The sequence below is a fragment of the Rhincodon typus genome, chromosome 9 (assembly GCF_021869965.1).
Source record: "Rhincodon typus isolate 14 chromosome 9, sRhiTyp1.1, whole genome shotgun sequence".
In the NCBI taxonomy this organism is placed as follows: Eukaryota; Metazoa; Chordata; class Chondrichthyes; order Orectolobiformes; family Rhincodontidae; genus Rhincodon; species Rhincodon typus.
This window is the reverse complement of record NC_063340.1, coordinates 55,597,812-55,615,636: the sequence shown is the minus strand read 5'-3', so window position 1 is coordinate 55,615,636 and position 17,825 is coordinate 55,597,812. Positions and strand designations below refer to the sequence as shown.

The window sequence follows — 17,825 nt, the reverse complement described above, 5'->3', positions numbered from 1 at the left end:
GAAACTTTAAAATGATACTGAATTTTGTATGTGAGCAGCTTATTCAGCGTGTTGATATTTGAGAATGAGTCTGATGCCTGTCCTTTGTGCGCCAGGATTAAGAATAAAATCTGTTCCTTTCCTGGTTTCAGAACACCTCCACAAAACAATAACAGAAGTTTTATCAGTCTGTATATACATATATAAACACACTTGAGGGGCTGTAATAGTACTAATGACATAATGCATTGGGACCTTGGGAGAGGGTCTTTGATGTGAAAGTTATAGCCCTTGGACATCATCTTCCTTCATCCAGGTGTCAGTAGTGATTGTTTCACAATGACTGGGTAACTTGGTACATTTATTTTAATAAAAATACATTTCCACAGGAATTACAGAGAATAATTTCTATCAACCTATTACATGGATTATAATTTGGATTCATTTCTTTTCGTAGCTTCGTTGAAAAGTGCAAAACTTAAGTATACCGTATTGAGCTTTAATAAATCGCTACAATATGCATTTTACAGATTTTGTCATATTGAATGCACATTTGTGGATGTGTTCTATCAATTTTATTGTTTAGTACATTTGGAGATGTCTTTCCCTTCCAGTATTTCAGCTTCTTTGAGGTTTTTCATTTCATTATGGTAGGGCAAAATGGTTCATACATTTTCCTAATATTTTCTTCAAATCTAGTCCCATTGCTTATCAATATGCTATTAATTAATTCATTCACATGCTATGCTGAGTTGCTTTCTAGCCTTATTTGAAAAAATAACGTGCATAGTAAAGCTTTGAAACGCATGCATAAACTGAGAATTATGTAATATCTTTCCATAACTTTCATTGTGCAATTCTGAGTTTTAAGGATAAGGATATTACATGTGCAAATATCTCTATGAAAGTTACTTCCACCTAAAAAAAACAGGTCTGAACCAGCTTACAAAAATGTAAGTTCTTTAAGTTCTACAATGCTTCTACAGTAAGTGGGTCAGAATTACATACTGTATTACTTTTCCAACCATGACATAGTCTGGTCCACCAATATCTGATACACCACGTATTTGTTAGCACATATTCACGAATGGACAAACCATATAAATGACCTGATTTACATCTCAACCCTTGCAAGGTTAAGGGTTTCACTATGGAACCCAACATTAATATCAAACTATGTATAAATATCTGTATTTCTATTACTGGTGCATTACACTTCAAACTACGAATTTTTAAAAACAATCACAAAATGTACACATTTGTAATGTGATATTTGAAATATAAGCTCAGCTTCTTGTCCTTGTCAACTAATTGACTTCTGTACAATACGTATACGACAAAGACAAAGCATCAGTTGAACAGCAGATAGACAACAAAAAATGGTTTTGTTGTCCTTTTATTATTTGATTTTTCTACCCATTCTGCTAAATATACTATGTAAACAGAGGATGCTTTGTTTGCTTGTAGCAACTCATCAAAAAATTCTTCCAGACATTTCTAGACACATTGATTTTGAAAAGCGGCTGCTTTATGAACCTAAAGCAGCCTTCATAAAACAAGTCTGTCAGTTGCAATTAACCTACGCTTCGGAACTCTACCCTGCTGAAACAGTTGCAAAAAAGATAAGACAATTAAAAAAAAATGCTTTACCATCTTAGTTTAACAGCTTGTTGGCTGTGCTTGACAATACTACAACACAAACGAGGCAGTCAAAATGAGTTGTTAGGCTGAGGTTATGCCCTTCCTGTTGTGTTATCTGCCAGCAGATCAAACTGCTGACTTGGGCTCTTTCTGCCAACAATGCTGATGCTGCCTGTATGAAGATGCTGTCACCTAGTAGTCATGGTACTTGCACTCCACAATAGAAAAACACTAAATTGAACTAGAAGTATTGTCTTTGTGATATCATTTCAGCAAGTCATGTCCCATTCAGCCTGATAGTTTATCTCTGTCAGGCAGGGACCCAGGCGACTATACAAGCTGTCAGGACAGGTACACAGACCTGCTCAGTGCTGAGGAGGTAATGCATCTTTCGGGCTTGGTAATGCTTTCTTCTCTCTTCCTCTTCTATCGCTTTCTTTTCCCGTTCCTTCTTCTTTGTCTCTTTGTACTCCTCCAATTCTTTCCTACAGTTAAGCAGAGATTTACGATGCAGATGTACTGAATAAAGCACAATTTATAAGCAACTCTTTCAGTTTCAATAGTTCTCAATTACTCTAAAGCATATTATATTATTCAAGGTTACAACAGTGAATATATTGACATTTTTAAAAAATCACATTGCTTAGTTTTTGCTGGGTGAATTTTTAATTAACATTAGGTTAAACTGCAAAATAGATGAATTACCTGCAGCCACATGACCCCATTTTAAAATCCTACTTCTGAAATTGTTTATGATGATATAAATTAGAGAAAAACCTGTTATGTTTGTGGATAGTTTTTCAGCACTGAGAGATCAAAAAGTTGTACTCACCTTTTCCACTGTACTAACATTTAGAAAAATGACCTTTCCTGACCTACATCTCAAACCTATTGTGAACTGCTAAGTGGATTTTTAAAGCTAAACAAAATTATTTTCAAAGAATGAATCTTTGTGCTATTTGCATTATGTGGTGCCCAACAAACCTTATTGGATCTGTCCAAAGCTAGATTTAAGGTGTTTGTAACATCAATGACCTCTGTGTCCTTAAAAAAGAATCTTAATAGATAGTCTATTGCAGAAGATGTACTAAATTATACTAAATGATTATTTACCCAAGAGGAAATACAATAACAATTTAATTATGTTTTAGCAAAAATCAGTTTTCAAAATCAAGAGGGACAGAGTAAATAAAAAATCCTTCTCGTGACAGAACGTAAAAATTAAACAAAAGAACAGCAGACTGATCAGAGGATATCTGACAAAATCCTTTCACAAATAAACATATCACATAATAGCTATTAAGATTTTATCAAATTTTAGTAATTAACTATTTTATCCCTGTGTACTAAAGACAATTTTAACCAGATTTACAATTTTAATTACACATGTTCTGCATGCCCTTCAGTGCTGCTGTGGAAATCATATTCGACATTATATAAATCTACCCCACAAAAAGCATACTCATATAAATATTGAGTTTAAAACAAAATTATTCTAAATTGCCACTTAAATATACATACTGGATAAAATACTAAAAGATGTTTGTTCAAAAGGACTAAAAAGAATTTTAAATGCAGAAAATTCCAATTCTGATTATCAGAAATTAGATCAAATATACATGTAAAAAGGTATAGACAATATATAAAGTACAACTTTCTCTTAATACATAGAAAATACAATGTCATTGTAATGTTTAATATTTAGATTCAAATATTCTGGGCAGTTTCCTTCAATATATTTGAATGTCAATCTGCATTGCTTAAAAAGTGTTAGATTTATTCTAATATATTTCCATCTAATTAAAATATTACAAAAATATCCAGATTAAATTTAATTAAGTTGGAACTTTATAAACAATTCATTATTTATAAAATATTAAATATTCTTAAGTATATACTAAATTTTAAAACTAAAGAACACAGCAGTAAATATCAGATTTTCCAAAATCCAATTTTGCTTGAATATATATGCATACTGGTCTCACATACTATCTCACATTTACATTTGTTTGAGATTTTTTCATCCCAAATCACTCACAAATATGTGTTTATGTAAAGATTCTGTTTAGCTTTAGAGGGTTAAATTAATTGTCTCACAAGAGAAAACTTACATTGGGGAAATTATCTGATTATGGCAGTAATAATTGCACAGCTGTTTAACACAGATAGAGAAATAATTCATGTAGGCAATAGGCCGTGGTGGCAATGACATTCTGCATTTAGTAAATATGCAAACTGTTCAGTCCTAATTACCCATACTAAAGGATGCCCTTATTAAATGTATAAACTAAAACTGTCTGCTTGACAAGTGATAAATTGTTATATTGTGCAAAACTGCATTACAAAATTATGATAGTGAACTTGGGTCTCCTAACTTCATTAAGTGATTTTCCAGGAAAGTTGAAGAAGATGGACACTGCAATATATCCATCTATGGAAATGACTAAGAGCAACAGTCTTGTATGATGCAATTACTATGTTACTTTTAGTATTCCCAAGTCAGGTCCCTTCCAGAATAAATCAGGAGCAATTTAAAAGAAAGTATTTCAAGATTGTGCACATGAATAAAATGTTTGCTTTGACTTTTGCAATAAATAACAGTAGCTTTCTGAGCTTCAAGCTAATAATGTTTTATTAATGTCATGACTCAGCAACAGGGCAGCTAATTTTTAATTTCATGATATCATTTGTTTGATGCAAACAGGAGTCTATTTTTGCATATCTAGCTAGAGGTTAGAAGTGTACAAGCTTACCAATTGCATACTCAGCCTTTAAATTAATCAGATCAATTTATCACTGCAGCGACACACGTCTTAATTTGAAGACATATTAAATATTGTACATGGAGAATAATACAATGTTCAGGTAAGAGTGGTTGATATAAACAGCTCACGTTGAAAATTAGTAGTTTCCTTCTCCCAATAGAATATTATTGAAAATTGTACTATATTGTCTGTTAAATTTCACGGTTTATCGCTAATGTGATGTTCTTCTAAACAGCACTAGGTGCAGTCATGCACCAAGGTAACTTGTACTGCATCCATTATACAGCCCATTTCATCTTATATTGTATGATGCCATAAATGTTGCATATTTTAACAGTACTACAAAGGATATCAAATTTAGAAAAATTGTACTCTCTTTAATTATACTTATGACACATAATCAAAATGCTTTTCTTGTAAGCTTTGTACATACCATCAAAATATTTTACCAAGATTTTTGGTCATCTGCTTGTTACAGATGGAATGGATAATAGGATGATTCCCTTTGCTCTCACCTCCCAAATCGATCGAAGAGAGATGTTTTTAAACAAAAAAAAATGTTTTAACAACACCCTCACCTCGAGTGATGTAACTCTCAAGGACAGACAAACGGCAAGTTTTCTTGCAAGTTTTTATAAAGGTTAAAGGTTTATTAGTCAATACCTGAAATGCATTTAACAGCACCCATAGAGTACAAAATAGTTAGCATGCACTTATGAGTTCATCATCAAATTTGTTTGTCTTGAGGTGAAACTTTGGAACGTTGCAGACCCATGATTCCTTTTTGGCCCATAATGAAATTGAGGAGTAAGGAAGGTTCATGAAGACATTGCATTGATTTACTGCTTGCAATAGCATGTTTCTCTGCTTTCAGTCCACTTGAAGTACATCAGAAATCCTTCTTCAAAAAACAGGTTTGGCTCTTTAAATAGCAAGGTAAAAGCAAACCAAATTTCCTGCCTGCTTATAGATGGATCCTAGGTAGGGTCCTGTTCCTTTGCAGCTCTTGATCTCGTTTTTTCTTTTTCTGCTCAAAAATGTGCCTTATTAAATGTCTTGGCTTGTCAGTTTTATCCATTGTATCTATTTCAATTTTTCCTAACAAATTTTCCTGACACACAATGCTACTTGAGTTTAACCGACAAACATACTAACGTGATCTCCTAACCCATTCTCCAGAATTCCACTCCAACTCTAAAAGGCCAGCCAGTCATGAATAGCCCTTCATAATTCATGTAATAGGAAGTAAACAAAGAAAAATCTTCTCTTTTGAGGGCAGTAAAATGACAAGACTGACTCTTACATGTAAATAGAAGGCCACATTCTAAATGTTTTGTCACCTTACATTGTTATCTGTCTGATCAGCTACAAGAGTCAATCTACAAAGGCTACCCATCCTTAGTACTATACCACATGTGAACCCCATACAAGGGAGTAAGTTTTCCCAATTGACTTGCATTGCTAGCATTGTTCAGTTCCTGGAAAAAAATACACCTCTTGTATTTTTGGCAAAATCAAGCTATGACCTAAAATGTTTCAGTAGGTCAGCGTGCCTTGGCAAATTCAATTTTGGCTAAATACCTTATGAGGTTAGCATTTTCCAAGCTTTTTAATAATGCCCTTAAATGGTTGATGTGGTCTTCCAAAATGTCTCTATAAACTAACAAATCATCAACGTACACACTACAGCTACATAAACCAGCCTGCAGTGATTGGAATGATGTCAGCCAGGTGGATCTTATTGAATTTGAGTTCCCTGACTTGGGTTGTTAACCTGGTCTAATCAAGGAGCCCTGGGTGACAAACATTAACAGGAGTGCCCGAGGTCTGTTCAGTCTAGGAGCTGGTCCTACTATGCACATGTAAATAAAGTATGACTTGGTGACGGTATACTGGTCTTTGTGGAGTTATTTCACAGCCACTAGTTGATTCATTAACATTTAAAAGGTGACAGAGCATTCTTGAAACCAAATGGTATTACTTCATATTAAAATAAGCCATCTAATGATACAAAAACTGAGATTTCCTTTCTTCAGTAATTTTGTGAACACTTCAGTACTCTTTTGATAAGTAACTTTTGCTGATGATAGTGGTGTAGCCAACTTGCTCAATACAATCTTCAATATGAAAAATTGAATACGCATGGTTTCAGATCAAGCATTAACTTTTTGATTGTCAGCTGAGAGTCTCTTGGAACTGTTCACCTTAGGGACTAACATGATAGGACAACTCCAGTTGTTTTGATTTGGTCATTGTCTAAGGTACATCAAACGTGCTCTTCAACAAGTTAATTTATCAGACCTTAGTTATTATTGGTTCTGTTTTAATAGGTGAGGTCTTCACTGTCCGCATCTTGAAGGGCCAAAGAAGTACAACCTTGTTTTGTCTCCACATGCATCCAATTTACCTAATAGTTCTGTTATGTCTTTCCCCTGCACATATTTGTCTTAGTTTCACAGTAAGGAGTTCAATCTGGCAATTTTCCACACCTCCTTCTTCCCCTAGCCCTTCCTCACCATCCTTCATGTCATCATCTACTCTCATGTCTTGGCATGCAGGCACTGTTTTTTTTCTGTTTCTGATTACAATATCCCTTTTAACATGTTTGTGTGACACAGTTGTTGTTTCTTTTTCCAGGCAGGGGTGGTGGTAAATGACCTTGCTAATTATCTTCCCTCTACAGGATGCAAGACCAAACTTAGTGCTCAGAGTTTTGCACTTCAACAGCAAAAGAATCTAATTCCCTGTTTTGAATGTCTGTGCTTCAGCATGTCTGTCTGCCTGTTGTTTCATGGTCATTTTGGAGGCTTTAAAGTGTTCATAGTATATGGTTTAGTGAGTTCCTTGCCGAGGGCAGACAGAATTCAACTATGAGATTTCCTCCCTCCGATCCAGGAATGTTTCCTCGATCAGTTTAAAGGGAGCATTTCCCTAATGCCTACGTACCAACTTTAATAGAATAAAACTTGAGTATTTTTAGTCGTAAATAACAGAAATCATGAACCTCTCATCCTAATCATGGTAGTACTCACAGTAAGAGACTCTATTCATGGCTCTCACAAGTTGGTGACATTGTTCCAGAGCCCTTTGTTGCTGGTATGTTAGGGATTTCAACTGCTGATGCCCAGGCTATGTATAAACTCCTGTTGAGCCTCATTAAGGAATATATGCTGAACACCTCCTTTTCCCATTTAAATCTCCCCAAAAAACTTCTGGCCAGTCAGACCTCTGGCTTTCTATCCAAAGTACTGGTTCAACTGTCTCCGGTGGAGCTTACTTTACAAGTTACCCAATCAATGGCTGATCCAGCAAATACTCCATGGACTTCCTTCTGTAACTGTTCTGTGTCCCTGGCTTCATTTCCCTTGTCTAAGCCTACTGCGGATGCTAACAGTTCATCCCCAGCCAAATCATTATCCAAAGCCAACCTACCCCAGCCACAGGTAAAGTGTGGACAATTGTACTGCAACCAGTTGAGAGACTCAGTCGAAATCTAAGTGAATCCAATAAGGGTATTGACACGTACCCACTTTCAATGGCCTTTATACCAATTTCACTCACCAAAATTCTCTAATGGAAAAGTATTGCCTTTAACCAGTATTAAAAGGCTGGTTAGCCCCTGTATCTGTGAGCAGGATAATAGAGTTGCTTACCTCATTAAGGGAAAGATGTCACTGTACCCCTCTAGAGAAAAACATACCCTGGTAATCCTGAGGATTTTGTCTATTCCTACTATATCAATCAAGTATTCCTGAATGGGCCAATCATCATACTTAGGGCCAAAGATGCCCATTTATTATGGCATCCTTTCCTGGACTGGCTTTTTGATCTCTAACAAAACCCACTGGTTTCCCCTACAAGTTCAGGTAGCTGGTTTTCACATGCCTTGTATTATTACAGTGAAAACACAAGTCTTTAGCAATTGTACCTACCGACTGCATCTTCACCCAAGAAGGACTTCAGTGTGCTTTTACTATCATTTTGCTCTCCCAATTTGTCCTTCCCGGGCGTCTAGGGATAATTAGGAAAGAGTTTTTCTTGATTTAAGGGCTGCTTATGAGTTCATTATTGTTTACTATTACAGTTTTGAGGCCCTTTGCTCCTTAATGTGAGTTATGATGTTAATTGGGTTGTTTTTAAATCTTCTAATAGAAGTACTACTCATATGTTCTCCTAAGGAGTTCTAATTTCAAAAATCCAACAATCTTCCAAGCTTCTAGCAATCAAAAGCCAAAAATTTAACTCTGCCAAATTCAACATAGGTTTCAGCAGACCTTTTTCAGATATTGCTGAATATTTGATAATATGCCTCAGGTTCCAACTTGCTAACAGTAATTTAGTCTGTTCATATTTCAAAGAACTTTCCTCACATCACATGGAATAAACTTCACAGCCTCTCTTGTCTAATCTGCCTAGTAAAAGGTGGGTTCAAATTTCTTTGGATCACTTAGGATCAGTACCTCAAATGGTTATTGTCATGGTCCAGTTCTTAAGTTTGTCAATTTTTATATTTTACAACTGAATATTAAAAGCTGCAAAAATGGCTTTAAGAGGGTAACCTGACGTTTGAAGATTGAAACAATACCCTGCTACAAGAGATAATAACAAAAACATTCCAGAATGATCTTACATCAAACACAAAAATGGAAATTACGGAATAGCTCAGCAAGCCTTGCGGCATCTGTGAACAGAAATCAGAGTTAACGTTTTGGGTCTTAAACCCAATGGGTCTTTGTTTTAAACCCATTAGCTATTAACCAACAACATAGGATTATGAGAGTCATTATACATACCAATTTTTGTATGAAAAGTGATTTTGAACTTCTGGAAGTCAGAATGAAGCCATTTTGCTGTCTGTTAAAATCAGCTAGATGATGATCTGCAGGTAGAGAATTCCATTGAACACTGTTGATCTAACTGCAAGTCATGAAGCAGCAAAGTAATTAACACCAATACCTTGTAAATGGTTCTAACAAAGAGGAAAACTCCCCAATCTGTTCCAACTTACAGCTCATCTGGGGAAAAGAAACACCTAGATATTCTGCTCCAACAAACTTATGGTTTACTGAGAATTCTTCACTTTGCTAGACCTTCACTTCAACCTTAAAGCATCAACTTTAACTGAGAAATTGCACACCTGTCACAAGAGAGACAGAGACAAAGACAATTATAACTTGCTATAGCATTTTACGTTCGTCCATATCTAACCTTTCTGCGTGCAAGGGAGTATCATTTTGACAGTATCCTGGATAGTATAGTGGCTAATATTTTAAGTATCTCAGGAATCATTACTTTTGGCCTTACTGTTGCTCCTATTTGCTACATCTTCTTGTTCTTCAGACACTAATGGAATTAATGCTCCAACGTTACTCACAGTCTTAGTCATAGAGTTGTAGAGCACAGAAACAGACCCTTCCATCCAACTCGTCCATGCCGACCAGATATCCTAAATTAATTTAGTCCCATTTTCCAGAATTTGGCTCATATACCCATTCAGATGCCTTTTAACTGTTACAATTGTACCAGCCTCCACCACCTCCTCTGGCAGCTCATTCCCTTCCTGCACAACATTTTGCATGAAAAAGTTGCCCCTTAGGTCCCTTTTAAGTCTTTCCCCTCTCACCTTAAACTTATGCCCTCTAGTTTTGGACTCCCCTACCCTGGGAAAAAGACTTTGCCTATTCATCCCTCCATGCTCCTCATGATTTTATAAACCTCTACAAGGACATCCCTCAGCCTCCAATGCTCCAGGGAAAAAAAAAATCCACAGCCTATTCAGTCTCGCCCTATAACTCAAACCTTCCAATCATGGCAACATCCTTGTAAATCTTTTCTGAACCCTTTCAAGTTTAACAACATCTTTCCTACAGGAGGGAAACCGAAATTGAATGTTGTATTCCAAAAGTGGCCTAACCAATGTCCTGTATAGTCGCAACATAACATGCGAACTTCTATACTCAATGCACTGACCTATAAGGGCAAGTATACCAAATGCCTTCTTCACTACCCTGTCTAAATGTGACTCCACTTGCAAGGAACTATGAACCTGCTTTCTAAGCTTTCTTTGTTCAGCAACAATCCCCAGGACCTCATCATTAAGTGTATAAGTTCTGCCCTGATTTGCTTTTCCAAAATGCAACACCTCACAGTTATCTAAATTAAACTCCATCTGCCACTCCTCAGCCCCTTGGCCCATCTGATCAACTGATCAAGGTCCCATTGTACTCTGAGATAACCTTCTTCACTGTCTACTACACCACCAATTTTGGTGTCACCTGCAAACTTACTACCCCCACTTCCTATATTCACTGACAAATCATTTACATCGTTGACAAAAAGAATGGACCCAGCACCGATCGTTATGGCAGACTGCTGGTGCCAGGCCTCCAGTCCAAAAAAAACCCTTCACCACCACCATTTGTTTTCTACCTTCACACAAATTTTGTATCCAAAATGGCTTGCTCTCCGTAGATTCCTTGTGATATAATCTTGAACCAGTCTACCATGTGGAACCTTGTCGAATGCCTTGCTGAAGTCCATATACACAACATCCACTGCTCTGATTTTATCAATCTTATTTGTCACTTCTTCAAAAGACTCAATCAAGTAAGTAAGATACAATTTCCCACTCACAAAGCCATGTTGATGATCCTTATCCGTTCTGTTGTGCAAAAATTTTGGTGTCAAACTTGGCCAGCATGCGTATTGATCACAGTGAAACAACAAGAAAACTTGCTGATTAATTTTTGCTGTATCCAGTTTACCTCCTGCCTTCAATTCGCTAATGTAATCTTTCAAATCCCGGATGAGCCCACGATATGTTATAGACAGCAGAGACATGGCAAGATGGTTTCCTATTTTTCTAGTCAATTGAAAAAAAAATGTTTAAAAGAGAAAACTGTTTTAACAGCCTCTGACTGATCTGACTCTCAAGAAGTGATAATAATAAGTTTTCATCCAAGTTTTAAACAGTATAAATGTTTATTGCCTCTACCCTAAATTAATTGCAAATAGCACTCACCCTCAAACTGATACACACTCAAGAAAATGTGGTTACAAATATATAAGCATTCACATGTTGCCTTAAAGTTCTGCAAAAAAGTCACTGTTGCACTTGCTTTTCCTGAGAAGCTTTGAAACATTGAAGGCTTGTGATTTCGTTTTGGCCCACTGAAGAAATAGATTTTGCAGGTTGAAGAAGATGGATCCACAATGGTTAACTACCTGCAGGACAAAGTTTCCTTGGCTTTTCTCCAGTTGAAGTACATTCAAACCCTACTGCAAAAAATTGCATTTGCTCTTCAATTACGTGGGTAAAAACAGCCCAAATATTCTGCCTCCTATTGGATCTTAAGTACCGTCTGGTCCGTTTGCTGGTCCTCCTTCATTTGCTGCCTAATTAAATGTCCTGATCAGAAACCTGGTTTCTGCCACATGACCATAGTATTTGTCTTCCATTATTCAAAAATGATGTCTGATGACTTTGGCATTGATACTCAATAGTTTCACACTCACATATTGCTGTGACAATGCGGGGCTTTATCCAAACCCATTATTTGCAATTCCACTCCAAAGCTGAAAATCTGCAAGGCCACTGTGAAGAAGTTTCTGTAATTACTTGAATAAAGTTAGCTATTAATCCCAAAAAAAAGGTTTGTTGTATTTTAAAGCCTTCTAAGTGAGATGTCCTAAAAATTTGTTTACATTTTAATGTCTTCTCCAGACATGATGATTAACTCCAGGGCCTTGTGTAACTCAGTGTACATTAGCCTGAAAAGGAAGAGTCACTTGACCTTTACTTTTTAATTTTTAAGCAGGGTGTATGTTTTTTATTTGTTTCTTTATATGAATTTACACTCCATAAAGTCTGTATTGTGCAAACATAACACTTTTGAAGGGACTGTTTAGGAGTTTCTTGAATTTAATGTTACAGAAGTTACTAGTTATGCCAATCTTGTCTATTAGAATGTATGCATAAACATCCTGCTGAGCTCATTTGCCTGCTCCTGAATGAAAAGAAAACATAAAAACAAGCTCAACTGCAACATTTCCAAGAGTGAGTGGACTACTGCCTGCTGCTATGGTGACACATTCTCAGAACCTTTTGTCTCAAGTGTTCCACTTACAATAATATGCAGAACAAGGATTTGTCCGTTGGCAAGAACATTTCACCAAAATGATTGGGATGGAGCGGAATCCATAAGATTTTGCCTACACAGAATGACAAGTTAGTGAAACTGGGACCATAATTAACCAATAATTATTTGGATATTGCTGAAAAAAGGAGACTCATTTGTCAAAGATATTCATCTTGCACTCATCAGGACGATTCAGATTTAACAATTTAAGGGTAAGTACGAGAGAAGAGTGCTGATTGGTTTCAAGCAGACTCTGAATGCTAGAGGTGTTGCCATGAAATAATACAATACATGATGATTGACAATTAACTGTCAGGCTTTGTTTAAATTTTAAACCAGCAGGTTGACTGTGATTTGTCAGGGCAATGCATTAATCAACATACTTCTGAATGGCTGTCACCTATTTTGTTGAGTTGAAACAGGTGCAGTAACTTCTGTCTGGAAACAATAGGGTCCGGTGTATTTACATATGTACCCTCTGGTATATGCTAGTATACCACATTCTAAGTTGGTTGCCAGCGTAATTATTTGCATATACAAGATTATCCAGCAAATGATGTTCAATTTCAGAATCATGTTTAATGTTGGACACTGTGTTGTGAATTTTGGAAGCTTAGGCCTGTTGTATATAGTCCAACTGCAAACTTGCCCACTACAAACAGCCAAAGGGATACACCATTTGATACAACCTGCCAGACTATATACTTGGCATTACACTGGAACTGAAATTCATATTTTTATTTATGTGATAAGTATAAGATCTTATTGGCTTGACAGCAGCATCCTGTTTGCAGCAACCACTACTTTTGTTGTTACCGTACAGTAGCAGTCTAAGAAAGCCAGCTTCATCAATTGTTCAAACCTTTAAAGTACCTTATCCTTTTTGGGCGATCTAAGGTAGACTGGGCACTTTTCAAAACCAAAGGCAATGATCTAAAAGCCATTCATGAGTTTGTGCTATTTGTAGCAAGAAACGATCTGATCAAGGTAGCATTATTTTGCAAGATGGCTATGATGCACCCTGTTTCAACTATTTAAATTTCACTGCTGAAGTAATGTCATGTATGTCCCAAAGACTGGCAGGTCATATCAAGCAGCGAATAAAATTCCTGGCAAACTTCAGGTAAATCCATTATGCTGAAATTAGGTGATGTTTGGTTGTACAGTACCTCCTTTTTGGTTTTTTAGAAATTGCCTTGTTCATATGACTCAGCATCACACTCTTTGGTGCAACTACTCTCCACTTCAGCTGAGAGCTGGGTACTGTATCTCATCAGCACCATCAGCAATAAGATGGGACAAGAAACCAAAAATAGACAGAACACCAGAAGACAATCTTTTTCATCTGTTTGTTGTGAATATGTCAATAATTGTACATAACTATACCTTTTTGTTGCATTAGCCAGGATCTTTTGAGGACTGTCATTCATCTGACTTCTACTGTGCTCAATTTTTAAACCACTGCAATGTTGCTCTGCATTCCCTGCCCAGTGCGCCGAGTCAAACATTCCCAGAAATGCAGAGCAGGGCAATCCTTAGATATCACCATCATTATACTGTTCAGTTAGAGCAAAGACAAGACAATGTTCCATTTTTTAAGGTGCTTGCTGACTGTATGTTAAGATGTGACTTGTGGTTAACAGATTGGGTCAGGAGGAGCAGTTAGGTAGGAGTTAAGTCAGGGGTAATCAAGTAATAAAAAAAAGTGTTAGTTGTGAGGAGTACTGTAGTTGGGTAGGTAGGGATCTTAGAGGGTCAGTTGTGTAACCCCCTCAGAGTTAGACTAGATTTTTACTCTCATGTTTCCTGGGAAAAATTCTGAGTAAGTACATTAGAACTGCTCAGAGTCAGATACTTTTGCAGATGGTACCTGAGTACAGGGAAATTCCTCCAGAAGGTCAAATTTCCTGGGCAGTTTCCATGGAAACCACTGAGTTGGGATTTTTGCAGGGTCCTGACCCTTATCCACAGTCATACTATCTGGAGATTGGAAGATTTAGGCCATTACCTTTTCCAAATCTTATATGGATATAATCGTTCTATAAAATATTTTGAATTTCAATTCCTATGTATTATTTTGTAATTGTTCAGATCTTTAATTATGTAAGTCTCTAAACAAGTACAAATGAAAAATAAATCATGATCATAAGCTTGCATTTTAAACTGAAGGAGCTTACCTTACAATCTCATTTTTCACGCTAAGACCTTTGAAATACTTTTTCATGTCATAGTAATTATGGATGCACTTTCGAACATAATATCCACGCCACCTTCTCTGGATCTGGCAATGTAATTAAAAATGTGAGAGTTATTGCCCTACTATGTTAATTCTTCAAGTACTGGTTTTCAAAAGAGCAACAAGTTTTATTCCTTCTATGCCATGCATCATTTACAATCTGGGATAAACTTCCATAACTGACAGTGATCACTTTCTGATATCTTTCTATACTTTCATCCCAAAAAGAATATACCTAGCCTCCCACGGCTGGCATAATTGAGTAAGGACTTTCAATAAGTCACAGGGATAAAGTTGTGACAAAAGTTAAGCATTTTTAGTCTAAGATTTTGCTTGGAGTTGGCTTTTTAAATGCTGTCCCATCCCAAAACATCAACAAAGCAGTAGCTATTATATATATTGTGCTCGATGTAGAAAACATGCCAAGGTAAGAAAAAGGTGCAAAATAAAAAAAAAGAAACAGATAAGAGATAAAGGAGCATCTATAGTACATAGAATCCTGCACCAGCTGAGGTCACCATGAAGGTCCCGTATTTTTGAACTTGCCCATTACCTGAGGCGTGGTGACCCTCAGCTTAAGCTCACCACCAATCATTTCTCTCTAATGAGAAAGCAACTCTGTAGTCCTCTGGGACTATGATGACTACTAGTACATGAGTTACAAAGGTGATTCTAACCTTAGACATTGAGAAAGATTTTAATTGTAGAATTGTACAATTGTAGAATTGTAGAATGAAAGAAATAGTGGTAATTGCCAAGGATGGAGGGATTTAATCAAAACAATATGCAGTGTTGGACCAAGGCTCCACAGTTCCACCATTAGTTATGTGTCAAAAAAGGGAGAGGTGATCCATTTCAGAAACATTACCAATACGTTTTCATCACTAGTTTGTTTTCAAGTTCTCCTCTTTTAATAACAACTTCCTCGAGGATCTATCAGAATGTGTTCTCACAACATCACTGGGTACAGTGGATAGACAGCATAGTTGAATGCAGCACAGTTTACTCAAGAATTGCAAACCAATTTTTTCTTACAATACAGGGAGAAACTGCACTCTAATAAAAGTATATAAGAGAAAAAAGAGACAGAACCTGCCTATAAAACACACCTTTCAATTCTTCAATATATCTAAACAGCTTCGCAACCTAAGAAGTTATTTTTGAAGTGTAATCTTTGTAGTTATGTAGGTAAATACATCAGCTAATCTGGGAACTGTAAGGTTCCACAAACAGCAATGAAATAAGTGAATGGATAATTTATCACAGGATAAACATTGGCCAAAATGATTGGAGAACTTGTAGTTCTTTTTCATATATTAACAATTCTTCCATGTCTGCTCAAGCAATAAAGTGCAACTTCATTTCTACACGTTACATGGAAGACGTCATCTCTGACACACAGTTTGGATTTGTGAAGCATTTTTAGTGTATTACATTGGGCCAAAGCAAGTCACAGGAAGTTTAAAAGCATAATTTTACACATAAGGAATTGTTAGGACAGATGATCAAGAACTTGGTCAACATTTTAAGGAATGTTTAAAAGGAGAAAAGAAAGCTGGAGACAGAAAGCCCTAAGGAGGGAATCCCAAATCTTTGGTTCTTGGCAGCTGGAGTCATGGCCATCAATGGTAGAATGATTAAATCTGGTGATATCAAGTGGTCAGAATTAAAGGATTGCAGATATCTTGGATAGTTGTTGGTCTAGAGCCATTAATAGAGGTCGGTATATGTGATGTTGTGAAAGGATTTGAAAAACCAAAGATTGCAATTTTAAAATTGAGCTGTTACATTACCAACACTGACGTAGATCAACATATAGAAGAAAGATGGGTCACAGATCTTGGTTTGAGTCAAGATAAAGGCAGCAGAGATAAGGTTGACCTCAGGTTTACAAGGGATAGGAAGTGTGAAACTGGTCATAAATGCAGTGGAAAAGTCTAGTCTAGTTATAAGAAAGGGAGTAATAAGGTTGTGAATTGATAGGCTGAGGTAGGGGTGGAGTCAGATGACAGAACTTTTAGAATACTGTGTTCAATTCTGGTCTCCCTACTATTGCAAAGATTTAAAACTTGAAAGGTTGTGGAAAAGATTTATAAGGATACTGCCAGGCTTGGAGGGTTTGTGCTATAGAGACAGGCTGAATAGGCTGGGGCTTTTTTCCCTGCAGCGGTGGAAGCTGAGGGGACACCTTATAGAGGTTTACAAAATCATGAGAGGCACGGATAGGGTGGATAGCCAAGGTCTTCTTCCCAGGCCAGGGGAGTTCAAAACTAGGGGGCATAGATTTAAGGTAGGACGGCAAAGATATAAAAGAGACCTGAGGGGCAACTTTTTCATGCAGAGGGTGGTGCGTGTATGAAATAAGTTGCTACAGAAGGTGTTGGAAGCGAGTATGACTATAACATTTAAAAGGTATCTGGATGGGTACATGAATAGGAAGGGTTTAGATATGGGCCAAATGCTAGCAAATGGGACTAGATCAGTTTAACATATCTGGTCGGTGCAGACAAGTTGGACCAAAGGGTCTGTTTCTGTGATGTATTACTCTATGACTCTAACTACAGAACAGATTTCAGTATAGAAAGAGGCTATTCAGCCATTGTTGGTTCCCTGCAAGAGGAACCCTGTTGTTCCCACTCTCTTGCTTTTTCTCCACAGGCCTGCAAATCTTTCCCCTGCAATCCCTTTTGAGTTCCAACTTTCTTCTGAATGACATGATTGAATCTGTTTCCACCTCCTTTTTGGGCATCTTTGTTTAGGATTCTAACCACTCACAAGAACTAGGCGCAGGAATAGGCCATAAGGTCAACTGAGCTCGCACTGCCAATCAATATATTTATTGATGACCTGGCACTTCACCTGCGCCCTCCCAGGTGCTCCCCATATGCTATCACTCCCCAAAAGAGCAAAAGCCTGTCTACACCAGCCTTAAAATGCATTCATTGATGGAGCATCCATAACCCTCTGGTGGAGAGAATTCCAAAAATTCACGATCCTTTGGGTGAAGTAATTCTCCTCAACTTAGTCCTAAATGACCAGCCTCTTACTCAAAGATTATCCCCCCAT

General features: G+C 36.9%; 1 protein-coding gene across 1 annotated transcript in view; it reads right to left on the bottom strand.

The window, feature by feature from the left end:
- spata17 (spermatogenesis associated 17) overlaps positions 1 to 15,354 on the bottom strand; it is a 261,991-nt gene extending 246,637 nt beyond the window's left edge. Inside the window, exons 1-3 of the mRNA XM_048601329.1 lie at positions 15,313 to 15,354; positions 14,701 to 14,804; positions 1,982 to 2,105 (exon numbers count right to left, since the gene is read on the bottom strand). Of these exons, the coding sequence (XP_048457286.1) occupies positions 1,982 to 2,105; positions 14,701 to 14,804; positions 15,313 to 15,354 (270 nt within the window). The remainder of the gene's footprint in view (positions 1 to 1,981; positions 2,106 to 14,700; positions 14,805 to 15,312) is intronic.
- Between the last annotated feature and the right edge of the window lie 2,471 nt (positions 15,355 to 17,825).